Below are 12,150 nucleotides of genomic sequence, written 5' to 3'. Positions count from 1 at the left end.
TGAGGTGTCTTCTGCGGCGGAGACCAAATGACTGAAAAGATTTAAAGTTGCGTAGTCCTGCAAGGCATAATATCTCGACATGGCATGTCGCTGGATCTGGTCTGTTTGAAGCATGGCGTTGAATTGATCTGAAAGCAAATAGCGTGTGCAGAAGATGGCCATCTCAGCGTTCTGAATGGAAAGTTTTATAAGCTTAGCGCGGACGAGGTAACTTTCGAAGTATTAGCAATCTTTCTCCTGGAGAGGTTGGTTACATTCATACCCCCGTGCCGTCTCATGTACTAGGTCAACGGTGGCTTCTGTTGCTGGTTCACATGTGGCTGGGTATAAATTCACCAGGGAGCCACAGAACCATTTGCAGCCCTCTCTAAGCCTGTCATCCTCATATGCCACTGAATTCTTTTGCAAGTCGATGAAGAAGGTGGCTTGAATTTCGCGCCATTTGAGGGGTCTCTTTGCGCAAACCACCCACCCGATTATTCTTGATGCAATTTCCCGTTTCCTTTCAGTAACAGTAACAAGCACAGTAGAGACAACTCGCGCATAACTACATACACACCACAATGATGTAACGTCAGCACAGCAGGGTAGTCTAAGACGCCTCATATGCACTTACGCTTCACCAAGACCATCCGGAAATACATGCGGCTCAAGCTCCCTCTTAAAGTCACGGAGAGTATTTTGGCCTAAGAGATTTTCCATGATCAGCTTTGCATACAGAAACATACCCGGTGCACTAGTGTCAGATGGATAAACTCAAAGACGCGCAGAGGCTATGAGAGCGGCAGACCTTTTGCAGCAGCCGTGACTCTTGGACGTCATCTGAGATGTAAACTCGGGGTCTAGATCGAACTTCTTGCGAATTCCGTCCGCCTTGTCCTGGACATACCTCTCGATGTCCTTTTGATGCTCCGGGTTTCCGTCGTAGCAAAGGATTTTTACTACGCCTTGCAAGTTCCACAGGGGACGTACTTTGCCATCCTCGACAATGCTACCACTCGTGCTCTCAGGTCCATTGAAGATGTGGAACACATGCGTTTTCAAGCAGTCATTCAAGGAACCAGCCAAAGACATAATAACAAAAAATCCGCAATCTTGAATGTCTCAGTCAATCTCTACGGCAGCCGAGGGCACTTCAACTTGGTGGGTTCCAGGCTAAAACGGATGAAATGTGTCCTCCAAGACCCGGCTGTCGTTGACCCAGGAATCCAATATGAGAACCCTCATTATTACAAGACGCCAGGAGTAGCAATCAACCTGATCCAGTTTATCAAGCCTCGTTGTCCTGTGAAGCTGTCCAAAGAGGCTGTGTCTAGAGAAGTGGAAAAAATCCTAGATGAATTGGATGTCGTCAACTCAGGTGCTCATCTCCCATCTACGCAGATGCTTCTCACACCTCTCCTCAGGTGAGTTCAGGAGTCCTATACGCACACGTGTGCATCTGTGTAGCTAACGTCGGTTTTTCCAAAGCCACCAAGAAGCTGGTGTGAGATTCATTCGTCAGAGAGAGGAAAGGGGGGCCAAGAAATTTCTGAAGTTAGTGAAAGATGAAACTGGAATTGAGTATGATCATTGTGCGGATTCGGACAGAATACCACAAAAAGAGAGAGTCCGGCGCGGACAGCAACAACAACAACACCAACGATTTATTCCAGCAGCAGTCTATCTCGAGCACAGTCACCCGTTGATTTATCTGTGCACGATTTTGCTTTCTTCACCAAGTTGTTAAAAGTGGTGGAAAATCTAATGCAGCATGCTCAGAATTCTAAGAGGTATGTAAAGGCAAGACACTGGATGTTCAGTATCTATGGAGCCTATACTGACTAGGGTCGCTCGCAGTATCGTCTTTTCATGCTGGACCAAAACACTCGATATCTTGGAACGGCTACTGAACGATCAACAACTCCGGTTCGTCCGCGTCGATGGCGAAGTCAGCTATGCAGAGAGATCGAACCGGTTTAATGAGTTTCAAAAATCTCGTGAAGTAACCATTCTGCTCATGACATACGGAATAGGCGCAGTGGGGTAGACGCTTACAACGATCTGCTAGCGACTTTGAACAATCTTCGTTGACAGATCCTGTTAGGTTGAACTTGACCGCCGCAAACCGTATCCATATCGTCGAGCCGCAGTGCCTCTGTCAAGGAGCAGGCTATCGGAAGAGCTTTACGATTGGGCCAGACGAGCGAGGTAACCGTCATTCGATACGAGACGGAACATACAGTTGAGCAGGTCTGTACTTTTTTCTTCCACGCGGTAAAAGGTACCTGGAGTTAATCTTTTTTTTCTAGAATATCCTAGAGCTCCAGAAGGCGAAGGAGAAATTGGCCAAGCTGACGTTTGACGGTGAGCTGGAACATTCTCTCTCTGAGAAGCTGCAGGTTGGTGCATACAACGATGAATATAATATCCCGGTAGACTGATTCACTTGTTTTAAAAATGCAGGAATTACGATTTATTCTATATACTACCAGATAAGTTGCGCAATTGCGACATTTCTTTCCCATGTTCCTTGGACGATGATGAGTTCGGGATTGAGCTTTAGTTTTTGCTATGAGGTTGCGGGAGCCATTTCGTTTCTTTTCTTGTTTTTTTTTTCTGAATGAGGGTGATATCTACTTTGTCCACTAGATATTTTTGCTTTCAAGCCTGTATTACTGTATCTATGTACAGTACATACGTGTACCTTCTCCGATTTCCGCCGCGCAACATTGCTTGCTTACTTGTCGCTGGCGGACGCTAATCCTAGTCGGGCATTTCTGCGATAGCGAGCGGAATGGCGGGGCCCCGCGCGGAGAACTCCGGGCTTGTTCGGAACCAATAGGCAATAGCAGCAGCAGAAATGCCAATAATAATCAATTACTAAGATTAGGAATATATGATCACGATTTCCTCTAAGAAAGTTCAATCAGTCGCCTGCTTACTTCCTTCTTATCGGAGGAAGCCATATATGACGAGGTCATTTTCGGAGCGATCTCTCGGTTGATATTCCGATATCGGCACTTTTCTTATTGGTGTACGCACGTGCCATTTACACTTTATCATACTGTACTCTGTACTGTATATGCGACATGAAGAGGAGGATCTTGACGAGTCTGCTAAGTTAACTATATATCCAGGCTGCCCACTACATCAGCTAGGCATCTCAATCTTTTTGTCTTCGCCATGAGTGCCTTCCCTGCCTCGTCATTATTATTATTACCCCGCCATCTGTCGAGGCAAAACATCACTGTCAACAGAGTGGGATTCTTTGGGCGTTTACTTCTGAACCAATCACCACGAGCAAGGATGCTGTCCCAGTCGACCTCCCGCGCAGCCAAGGACTGGAGTGCCGAGCAGTACCTGAAATTCGCCGCAGAGAGAACGCGTCCAGCGCGCGACCTGCTCGCCCAGGTCCCTCTGCAGTCGCCCCGACGGGTCGTCGACCTAGGCTGCGGACCAGGCAACTCGACCGCCGTGCTGGTGGCACAGTACCCAAACGCCCGCATCACAGGCATGGATTCATCTCCAGACATGATCGCCAAGGCGCGCGCCGCTCTGCCAGACATCGAGTTCACGCTGGCAGACCTGAACTCGTACCGACCAGAAGAGTCCGACCCTGTTGATCTCTTCTTCTCCAACGCCGTCTTCCAATGGCTCCCGCCAGGCGACCGCATCAGGATCATCACCGACCTGATCCAGACGCAGCAGCCCGGCGGGGTGTTCGCGTTCCAAGTCCCAGACAACTTCACGGAGCCGTCGCACGCAGCCATGCGCGAGACGGCCGCTGAGGAAGGCCAGCCGTGGAGCGCGACCCTGCGCCAGCTAAAGCCGGGCTTGCCGCCCTTCGAATCGCCGCGCGAGCTGTACGACGCGATCAAGCCGTTTTGTTCCAGCGTCAATGTCTGGCATACGTTTTACTACCATGTGCTGGACAGCCATGAGGCGATTGTCGAGTGGGTTAAGGGCACGGGGTTGCGCCCGTTTATTGATCCGCTGGAGGCGGATGAGAGGGAGGCGTTTCTCCGCGCGTATTTGGAGCGGCTGAGGAAGGTCTACCCTCAGTCCTCTGTCGATGGGACTGTGCTGCTGAGGTATCCGCGGTTGTTTTTGGTTGCTGTGCGGAAGTAGCGGCAGGTTAACGGCATTTGTGTTTATCTAGCATTTGCTGTTGTCTAGCATCTGTTATCCTTCCAGTATTTGTGATTGTTCTAGCTTTTTTTGTTTATTGTCTCTAGCATTTGTCATTGTTTGTTTGTTTGATTGGATGAGTTACAATGTGATATGAGTCGAGTGTATTATAGCTAGCTGGAGCGAGCAGCAAGCCTGCCGAACGGAACAATCAGAGCAATGCAGCATGAATTATGTGTTATGCAATATGAAATTTTTTTGAGTTGCTTTATTACGCCAGTACATTACACTTTTTATTTTGCCAGAGAAAAAAATAGAAAAGCAAAAAAAAAAGGAAAAGAAAAAAAAAGTCAAATAAAGGGCTTCTTGCTATTTATGCAGTTTGTGATCTGCTAACTCCATATACATCTAATCTAATCTAATCAGATCTGATCTAGGTACAGTACAGAGCGTAGCTTTATTATAGCTGCATTGCTTCTTCCTCTTTCCTCATATTCCTCGCCGTTATTCAGTTATTTACCTTCGAATACCTTTGTATGTACAGTACAGTATATACTTCCTCCTTACTTGATCCAGGGCGTAGGTCGGATATCATTCTCAAGGCTGTTGGAGACCGTTTCAGGAGGGCTTGCCCCATCCGCCGCCGCCTGTAAATTGCAAATAAATTAGCGTGCTGACGAAGAAACAATAACAAGTGATATAAGAGGAGACCTACCCGGCGAATTGATCTGGATGTAATCGCCCGCGTTCAGCTCGATGACTGCCTTCGCGCCAATGTTGATCTTCTCCATCACGCCCTCTGCGTTCTTTTTAAAGACAAAGTTCTTGCCCACGCTCCCTGGCTCACCCCCCTCCAGGCCGTACGGACTGTAGACTCGTCGCTCCGACAGCACGCTGAATTTCAGCGGGATCCGCGCCTCGATCTCCCGCGTCACGCCGTCGCCGCCGTTGTAGAGCCCCCGACCCCCCGTCCCCCGGTTGATCTCGTCGCGGCGGACGATCACCGGCGTGCGCTTCTCGATCACCTCCGGATCGGTGGCCCGCGTATTGGTCGAGTGCACGTTGACGCCGTGCGCCCCGTGCCAGGTCGGTCCCGCTCCGCTGCCCCCGCCTACCGTCTCGCCGTAGTTCCAGCCCGGCGTCACCTCGCCTGTCCGCGGGTCCTTCCCGCCCATGCCCCAGCCTAGGCTGTTGGCGCAGCCCTGGCTTGCTGCAGCAGCGCCGAACGCCTTCAGAATCACGTCCGTCACCCGCTGACTCGAGATCGTTGACCCGCAGATGGCCACCGTCGGCGACGGGTTGAGGATCGACCCGGGCGGAATGCGGATTGTGCATGGATTGAGACAGCCCTGGTTGAGCGGGATGTCCATGTCGACGAGACAGCGCAGTACGTAGATGATGGCCGAGTGTGTGATGGACACAGGCATGTTCATGTTGCCGTACGTCTGCGGGCCCGTGCCCTCGAAGTCGAACACGGCCGTCCCTGCATCCCCGTCGATGGTGATCTCGACCTGTACGGGGGTGCCATCATCAAACCAGTCCACAGCCCGCAGCGGCTTGCCCCCTGTCTTCTTGTACATCTTCCGGAAGAGCTCCCGGATCGCCAGCTCGGCGTTTTCCTGGATCCCGCGCATGTACAGGTGGACCACCGGCAGAGTGAACTCCTCGCAAAGCCGGTTGATTAGCGTGATTCCGCGCTGGTTGGCAGAGATCTTGGCCTTCAGATCGGAGATGTTATCGTTGAGCCGCCGCGTCGCGCTGCACCCGGGGTACTCGGCTACCCGGTTGAAGAGGTTGCGGACTTCGTCTTCTAGGAACACCCCGCCGCTGACGATCTTCATCGACTTGACCGCCATCCCCTCCTGCCAGAGCTCCTTGGAGTCCGGGACCATGCTGGTGATCCCGATCCCGCCGATGTCAGTGTGATGGCCCCGCGACGCGACGTAGAAGATCAGTTCGTCGCCATAGAAGGCCGGGGTAACGACCGTCAGATCGGGCAGATGGGTGCCGCCCGCTTCGGGGTGGTTGGTGAGGAGGACGTCACCGGGCTTGAGCTTATCTCTCCACAAACGGTGCTGATATTGGATGGCAAACTGCATGCTGCCCAGGTGGATGGGGATGTGGGGAGCATTGGCGACCAGGCCGCCGTCCGGCGAGAAGATGGCGCAGGAAAAGTCCAGCCGCTCCTTGATGCTGGTGCTGATGGACGTTCGCTGGAGCGTGTTACCCATCTGTTCGGCGATGGACATGAATCGGTTGGCGAAACAGGACAGCTGGACGGGGTTGATTTTCTCCGCATTGACCTCGGGCAGTCGATTTTCGTCTGCGTGTTGGTCGATGACGATGTGCCGTGAGGTCAGGAAGCATTCGTAGCCTTTTTCAATTAGGATCGTTTGCGTTTCGTCTGTGATGATGGCAGGGCCCTGAGACAGTTAGCCTTTTAACTACCAAGTATAACCTTCAAGTCCAGTTCGACAAACCCGTATATAAGATCCCGTCTTCATCGACTCGAGGCCGTAAATTGGCACCGTCTCCCACGCATCATCCAAGAACACCTTCTGCGACGATTTGGGCTCTGGGACGATCTTCTGCCGTCTCGCTGTCTCGAGCTCCTCAGAGATGGAAAGACCCTCTTCGTCAACCGTCCTCTTCGCAGTGCCGCGGACTCGGATACTGTCTACCACGATGTCCCGGTTCGTCTTGAACGCAAACTCTCGCAGATGCTGCTCCGTGAACGCGGCGCTGTAGTCCCCGTCCGCTGGCTCTTCCACGCTGAGACTCGTGTCCATGCCCTTGTACTGCAAGTTCAGGAAGGTCTGGAACTCGATCGCGTCTTGGACGATGTCCTGGCTGCGCAGGTCGTTCTCCAGTTTCGATTTCAGGTAGTTTTCCCGTTCGCGGATCTGCGGCATTGCCTCAGCCGACAACGTCAGAGACGACGGCTCGGTGACTTCGGATGTGATTTCTGCCAGACTGATTCCGTAGGCAGAAAGGAGAGACGAGTATCTGTGAATCAGGATCCTCCGGATGCCGAGATTGGACGCAATAGCGCATGCGTGTTCTGCAGTCACACTCCGTTAGCAAGGATATACTATGGCTTTACGACTGATCTGCACATACGCCCGCCTGCTCCGCCAAAGCTGACGAGATTGTGGTCATAGGTTGCAAATCCACGGGCCTCTGTCGCGTTCCGGATTGGCCGACACATGCTCTCGTTGGCGACTTTGATAAACCCATGAGCGACCTGTTCCGGAGTGAATTGGACCTGTGACTCCGCGTTGATCTGCTCAGTGAGTTCTGCGAACTTCTTCGCGACGATCTCCGTATCCAGCGGCTCGTTGGCCTTCTCTCCGAATATCGATGGGAACGACGACACGACCAGACGGCCGAGAAATAGGTTGGCATCGGTGATGGTCAGAGGGCCGCCTTTTCTGTAACATGCTGGACCGGGGTGTGCACCGGCGCTCTGTTGGAGTTAGCCAGACGAAAAGAAAAAAAATTCACTACAGATTCTAGGACATCACTTACTTCCGGACCAACAACTAGCAGTCCATTCCGCACAAATAGCATGGAACCGCCACCCGCTGCAACCGTGTTGATATTCAGCATGGGCGTCGAGATCTTGCGACCAGCAATGGTCGTTTCGGTGATATGATCGAATTTGCCGTCGTAGCGGGACACATCGGTGCTCGTGCCACCCTGAACCAAGAGTGAGCTTCCACAAGCAGGATAAGAGATAATAGTAAGAGTAAGAAGTAGGCAATGGCCACCATCATACCATGTCGAAGCCGATCAGAGCTTTCGGGTCCTTGGGATCATAACACGAACGGGCGACGCCCACCACTCCACCAGCCGGCCCGCTCAGCAGTGCTGCGTTTCCGCTGTACTTGTGTGCCTTTCTCAGCCCGCCGTCGGAAGCGATGAAGTCGACTCGCTGCGGGGGCACAGCGAAGCCATCGAGGAAGCTGTCCACGTAGGCGCGGACGATGGGCGAGAGATACGCATCGGTACAGACGGCAGTCGCTCTTTGGAGGATCTTGATGCGGGGACTGATCTCGGACGAAAGGGAAATGGAATCAAAGCCTTCTTCTTTCGCGAGTTGGCCAGCTAGCCGTTCGTGATCTGAATAGCCAATCAGACTAAGTACATCGACTGGTAGACTAGAGGTGACTTACCCGGGAAAATATGCGAGTGCATAAAACAAATGGCGACAGAAGTGAATCCTTCCCGGCGCAGCCGTTGGAGAGACGCTCTCGTGGAGTCGACATCCAAAGGCTGGAGGATGCGGATGACCTCTCCGCTGTCTGTCTTGACGAGGGCAGGGTCACTCGCATCGAACTCGGGATGCGGATAAGGGTCCAGCTCGTAGTTCTCGATCGTCACCCTCTCTTCAACCTCGACAACGCTGTCGAAGAGCACCTTGGGCTTGCGGATGTTGAGGTCGAAGAGGTGAGGGCGGGACTGGTCGCCAATCTCGCACAGGTCTTTGAGGCCTGTCACATGATGAGTATAGCCCACATATATAGGCACGAGAATAAAACATACCTTTGGTAGTCAAGAGCGCAAATCGCTGGCCCTTGTGCTCGAGCAGGGCATTCGTGGCCACCGTAGTGCCGATCCGACACGACTCTACGTCCTTATTCAGCATTTATCTTCAGATGCGAAGGTGCCTGTCTTACCAATCGCGGAAGCATCCAATTTCTCTCCCACCGGAATCTCTCGACCTTCCACAACTTGCAATACTCGTCGAATGGCCTCAGTGGGCGCATCTCGGTAGTTGTTCGGATCGACGGAGAGGAGTTTGAAGACGAGATCCTCTCGACCTGGGATCTGGGCGATGACGTCGCAAAAGGTGCCTCCTCGATCTGGTGATAGAGGTTAGAATGAACAATCTAATCTCCACATATGGTGCAGGTATCTTGTTATATGGATTGCTTGCCTATTGCGATTCGGATGCCGCGGTTGCCATTATTATTACTGGCCATTTTCAGCAGATGGCGAAACGAGATCGACAGATCGACAGCTGTATTCTTTTCCAATTGAATAAAATAGACAAAAGATAAAAATAAAAGATTCTGATCGGGCTGCTGCATGTAAGATCTAACTATGACCTGTCACCTAAACAGGCAATTCTATCGAACGGAACCGAAGCATTGGAAAAGCTTAAAACTTCCTGGCCAATGGAGTAATATTTATTTCGTGTTTAATGAGTCTAGAATCAAGACGCAGTTCAAGATCCATACAGGAACAGGTCGATGGAGTATAATTCTATCGGACAGTGAACGGTGAGACCTGCACGGTCTAGTCCTGTGTGCTAATCGCCCGATCAAATGGCGAAATCTTTCCCAAGTCAGTATATTTACTCCGTCAGTAGTCTAGTGATGATAATAACACCGGCAAGAAGACGATATCGAAGGTGGGGAAGCGGGGTTTGCGTGGTTGACATCGGAAGGTTTCCGGTATCAAAGTATAACCGTATTAATAATTAACCATGCCCGAACTAGCAAGTATTAGGTAGGTAAACTCCGTGAGAGGTATCTCTGGCGATAACATTTTAATGTGGTGATTATCTTCGCAGTCTTATCAGTTACGAATTTAGTATGGTTAGGGTTAGTAACCATCGCATAACCAGCTGCCAAAGCATTAAATGGAAAGAAATTTCCTGTAACAGTAAAATAAGTAAGAGTTAAGCGTGAAATTTGCCGTCAGCCCTAGAAGAAAAACTCAAACCAGAATGCCGGGATAATATTATTTATATTATTTTCTACAGGAGAGAGTGGAAGGAAGTCCGTATCGAGGCTCCAATAACGATGCCAACAACGTGGCTTCCGTTCGGAGTTACCCCAATTTTGCTCCACATCGGCGATAACGTGCTTGTGGACCAGATGCACGCCATCTTATACACATGCCAGTCTACGCGTGGCTAAACTATCCTGGTGTGATGCGGCAAGCAAATGCCGTGAAACTAATTTCACAACCATGGCGGCGTATGGCAAACGTAGCCGGCACTAGAATGAACCTCGAGCGGCTTCATCGCCAAATAAGAATGCAAAATTCGCGAACATCCAGATGAACTCGTCAGATCTCTCCTTATATATATATATATATATATATCCAAGACCCTCTAGAAGGGCTCCTGGTTCAACCACGTTGTCGATCTCAACTCGAGAGAATACACGGAGTAGGTCACGACGATGGCCGCCATCGATCCTGCTCAGTCGGATCCCGCCATCCAGCAAGATGCTCCACGCAAGAGACCGTCGCTGAGAAAGCGCATTCTGGGTCTGCTGTGGGATTCTCTCGATGACAAGAGCCATGAGGAGCATCGCCTGGTCAGGAAGCTGGATTCTTTCTACTTGATCTGGGCCTGTTTCTACTATTTTGTCATGTACCTCGATTCGAGTGTGTCTTCCATTTGTTGCCTAGCTGTGTGCTGCTGCTGACCTTTCTCGTGCCAGCCAACATCACCAATGCCTATGTGAGTGGCATGAAGGAAGACCTCGGTCTGTACGGCAACCAATTGAACTGGATGACGACGTACTGGACCATCGGTAAGCTAGCAGCAGGACTCCGATGCCTGACTCCGATGCCTGACTCCGATCAGAGTGCTGACGAGACTAATACTTATCTAGGCTACATCATTGGAACCCTGCCTTCCCAGTTTGTCCAGATGCGGGTTCGTCCCTCGCGATGGCTTCCCCTGCTCGAGGTCATCTGGGGCGGGCTGGTGATGTGCATGGCGGCCGCGCCCAACGCCAAAACCGTCTACGCGGTTCGATTCTTGGTCGGCATCTGTGAGGCATCGGCCTACCCCGGTATGATGACTCTGCTGGGCAATTGGTATACGCCGCAGGAACTAGGGAAGCGATCCGTTATCTTTCAACAGAGCAGCGCTGCAGCGCAAATGTTCAGCGGGTAAGCCATTGTTATCGTCGCCATGTTGTCACTGAATGAACACTAAAAGACGCAGGTTCCTCCAAGCAGGCATCTACAACGGGATGAATGGCACGGCAGGCCTCAAAGGGTGGCGGTGGCTGTTCATCTTCGATGGCATCATCTCGCTGCCCATTGCCGTTCTGGGCTTCTGGCTGATTCCAGATGCGCCAGCCAACTCGCGTGCCTTCTATCTCAAGGAGGTCGATCGACAGGTTGCCCAGGCGCGGATGGACCGGTATGGCCGTGCCAAAGCCAGCGGCATCAACTGGCGGAAGCTCCGTGATGTCCTCACCCATTGGCCGATGTGGGTGTTTGTCGTCCCATACGTGTAAGTTCTCTCCGATGTTGCTTGTCATATCAATCTGTTGACTGTTCTCGAATCAGTTCGTACGTGTTAGCACTGCACATCGCCTCGTACATGAACCTCTGGCTCAGCGCATTGGGGATCTACTCCGTGGCCCAAGTCAACGTCATTCCGTCGGGAGGCTATGCGATTGAGATTGTGATGGCTTTGGTCTACGCCATTGTCTCCGACGCGCTGGGCGTACGATGGCCCATCATCATGACCGGAGCAGCCCTGGGCTTGCTTGGCGGGATTCTGCTTGCGGTGTGGGAGATCCCGTTCGGGCTGAAATACTTTGCGTGGTTCCTGACCTTTGCACCGGTGGGCACGGGCGCGCTGCTTTTCGCCTGGGGCAACGAACTCTGTGGACACAGCGCGGAAGAGCGAGCCATCCTGCTGGGGTGGCTCAACACGATGGGGTGAGTCGATCTATCCATGACAGTACCTTTTCTGTCCACGCTAACCGGGAAACGGACAGCTACGTCTTCAACGCATGGGTACCCCTGTACGCGTACCCCGCCAGCGAAGCTCCAAAATACAAATCCGGGTACAAAGTCAACGCGGCGTTATGGGGGATCTATCTGGTGGGGATCCCAGTCATTCTGTGGTTCTCAAAGCAGTTCCCTCCAACCAAGGTCAAGCAACCGGACGCAGAAGCAGAAGTGGTCTACATCAACGAGAAAGAGACTGGGAATAATAATTCAACTGTGGAGACCATCACGGAAGTGAAAATATAGATAGATGGGCAGATTTGATCCACA

General features: G+C 51.7%; 4 protein-coding genes across 4 annotated transcripts; 3 read left to right on the top strand and 1 right to left on the bottom strand.

The window, feature by feature from the left end:
• Positions 1-906: 906 nt before the first annotated feature.
• VTN77DRAFT_4810 (uncharacterized protein) lies at positions 907-2,423 on the top strand (the record flags this gene model as incomplete). The annotated part of the gene is made up of 4 exons (XM_069420911.1): positions 907-1,406; positions 1,840-2,025; positions 2,087-2,190; positions 2,302-2,423. The coding sequence occupies 4 exons, from the start codon at positions 907-909 to the stop codon at positions 2,421-2,423; spliced, it is 912 nt and encodes a 303-aa protein (XP_069277377.1).
• An 865-nt stretch (positions 2,424-3,288) lies between these two features.
• On the top strand, positions 3,289-4,110 carry VTN77DRAFT_4809 (uncharacterized protein; the record flags this gene model as incomplete). The annotated part of the gene is made up of 1 exon (XM_069420909.1): positions 3,289-4,110. The coding sequence occupies one exon, from the start codon at positions 3,289-3,291 to the stop codon at positions 4,108-4,110; it is 822 nt and encodes a 273-aa protein (XP_069277376.1).
• A 618-nt stretch (positions 4,111-4,728) lies between these two features.
• VTN77DRAFT_4808 (uncharacterized protein) lies at positions 4,729-9,203 on the bottom strand (the record flags this gene model as incomplete). Its single annotated transcript, XM_069420908.1, has 10 exons — positions 4,729-4,757; positions 4,826-6,533; positions 6,591-7,171; positions 7,231-7,576; positions 7,639-7,809; positions 7,889-8,232; positions 8,286-8,603; positions 8,656-8,739; positions 8,790-8,975; positions 9,050-9,203. 10 exons carry the CDS (start codon positions 9,201-9,203, stop codon positions 4,729-4,731), a joined length of 3,921 nt encoding a protein of 1,306 aa, XP_069277375.1.
• Positions 9,204-10,304: 1,101 nt separating this feature from the next.
• Positions 10,305-12,126, top strand: VTN77DRAFT_4807 (uncharacterized protein; the record flags this gene model as incomplete). Its single annotated transcript, XM_069420907.1, has 6 exons — positions 10,305-10,512; positions 10,569-10,661; positions 10,743-11,025; positions 11,081-11,374; positions 11,431-11,808; positions 11,868-12,126. The coding sequence occupies 6 exons, from the start codon at positions 10,305-10,307 to the stop codon at positions 12,124-12,126; spliced, it is 1,515 nt and encodes a 504-aa protein (XP_069277374.1).
• Positions 12,127-12,150: the final 24 nt, after the last annotated feature.

This window comes from Rasamsonia byssochlamydoides (genome assembly GCF_041956645.1).
Source record: "Rasamsonia byssochlamydoides strain NRRL 3658 unplaced genomic scaffold VTN77scaffold_34, whole genome shotgun sequence".
NCBI lineage: Eukaryota > Fungi > Ascomycota > Eurotiomycetes > Eurotiales > Trichocomaceae > Rasamsonia > Rasamsonia byssochlamydoides.
This window is presented reverse-complemented; position numbering and strand designations above follow the sequence as displayed.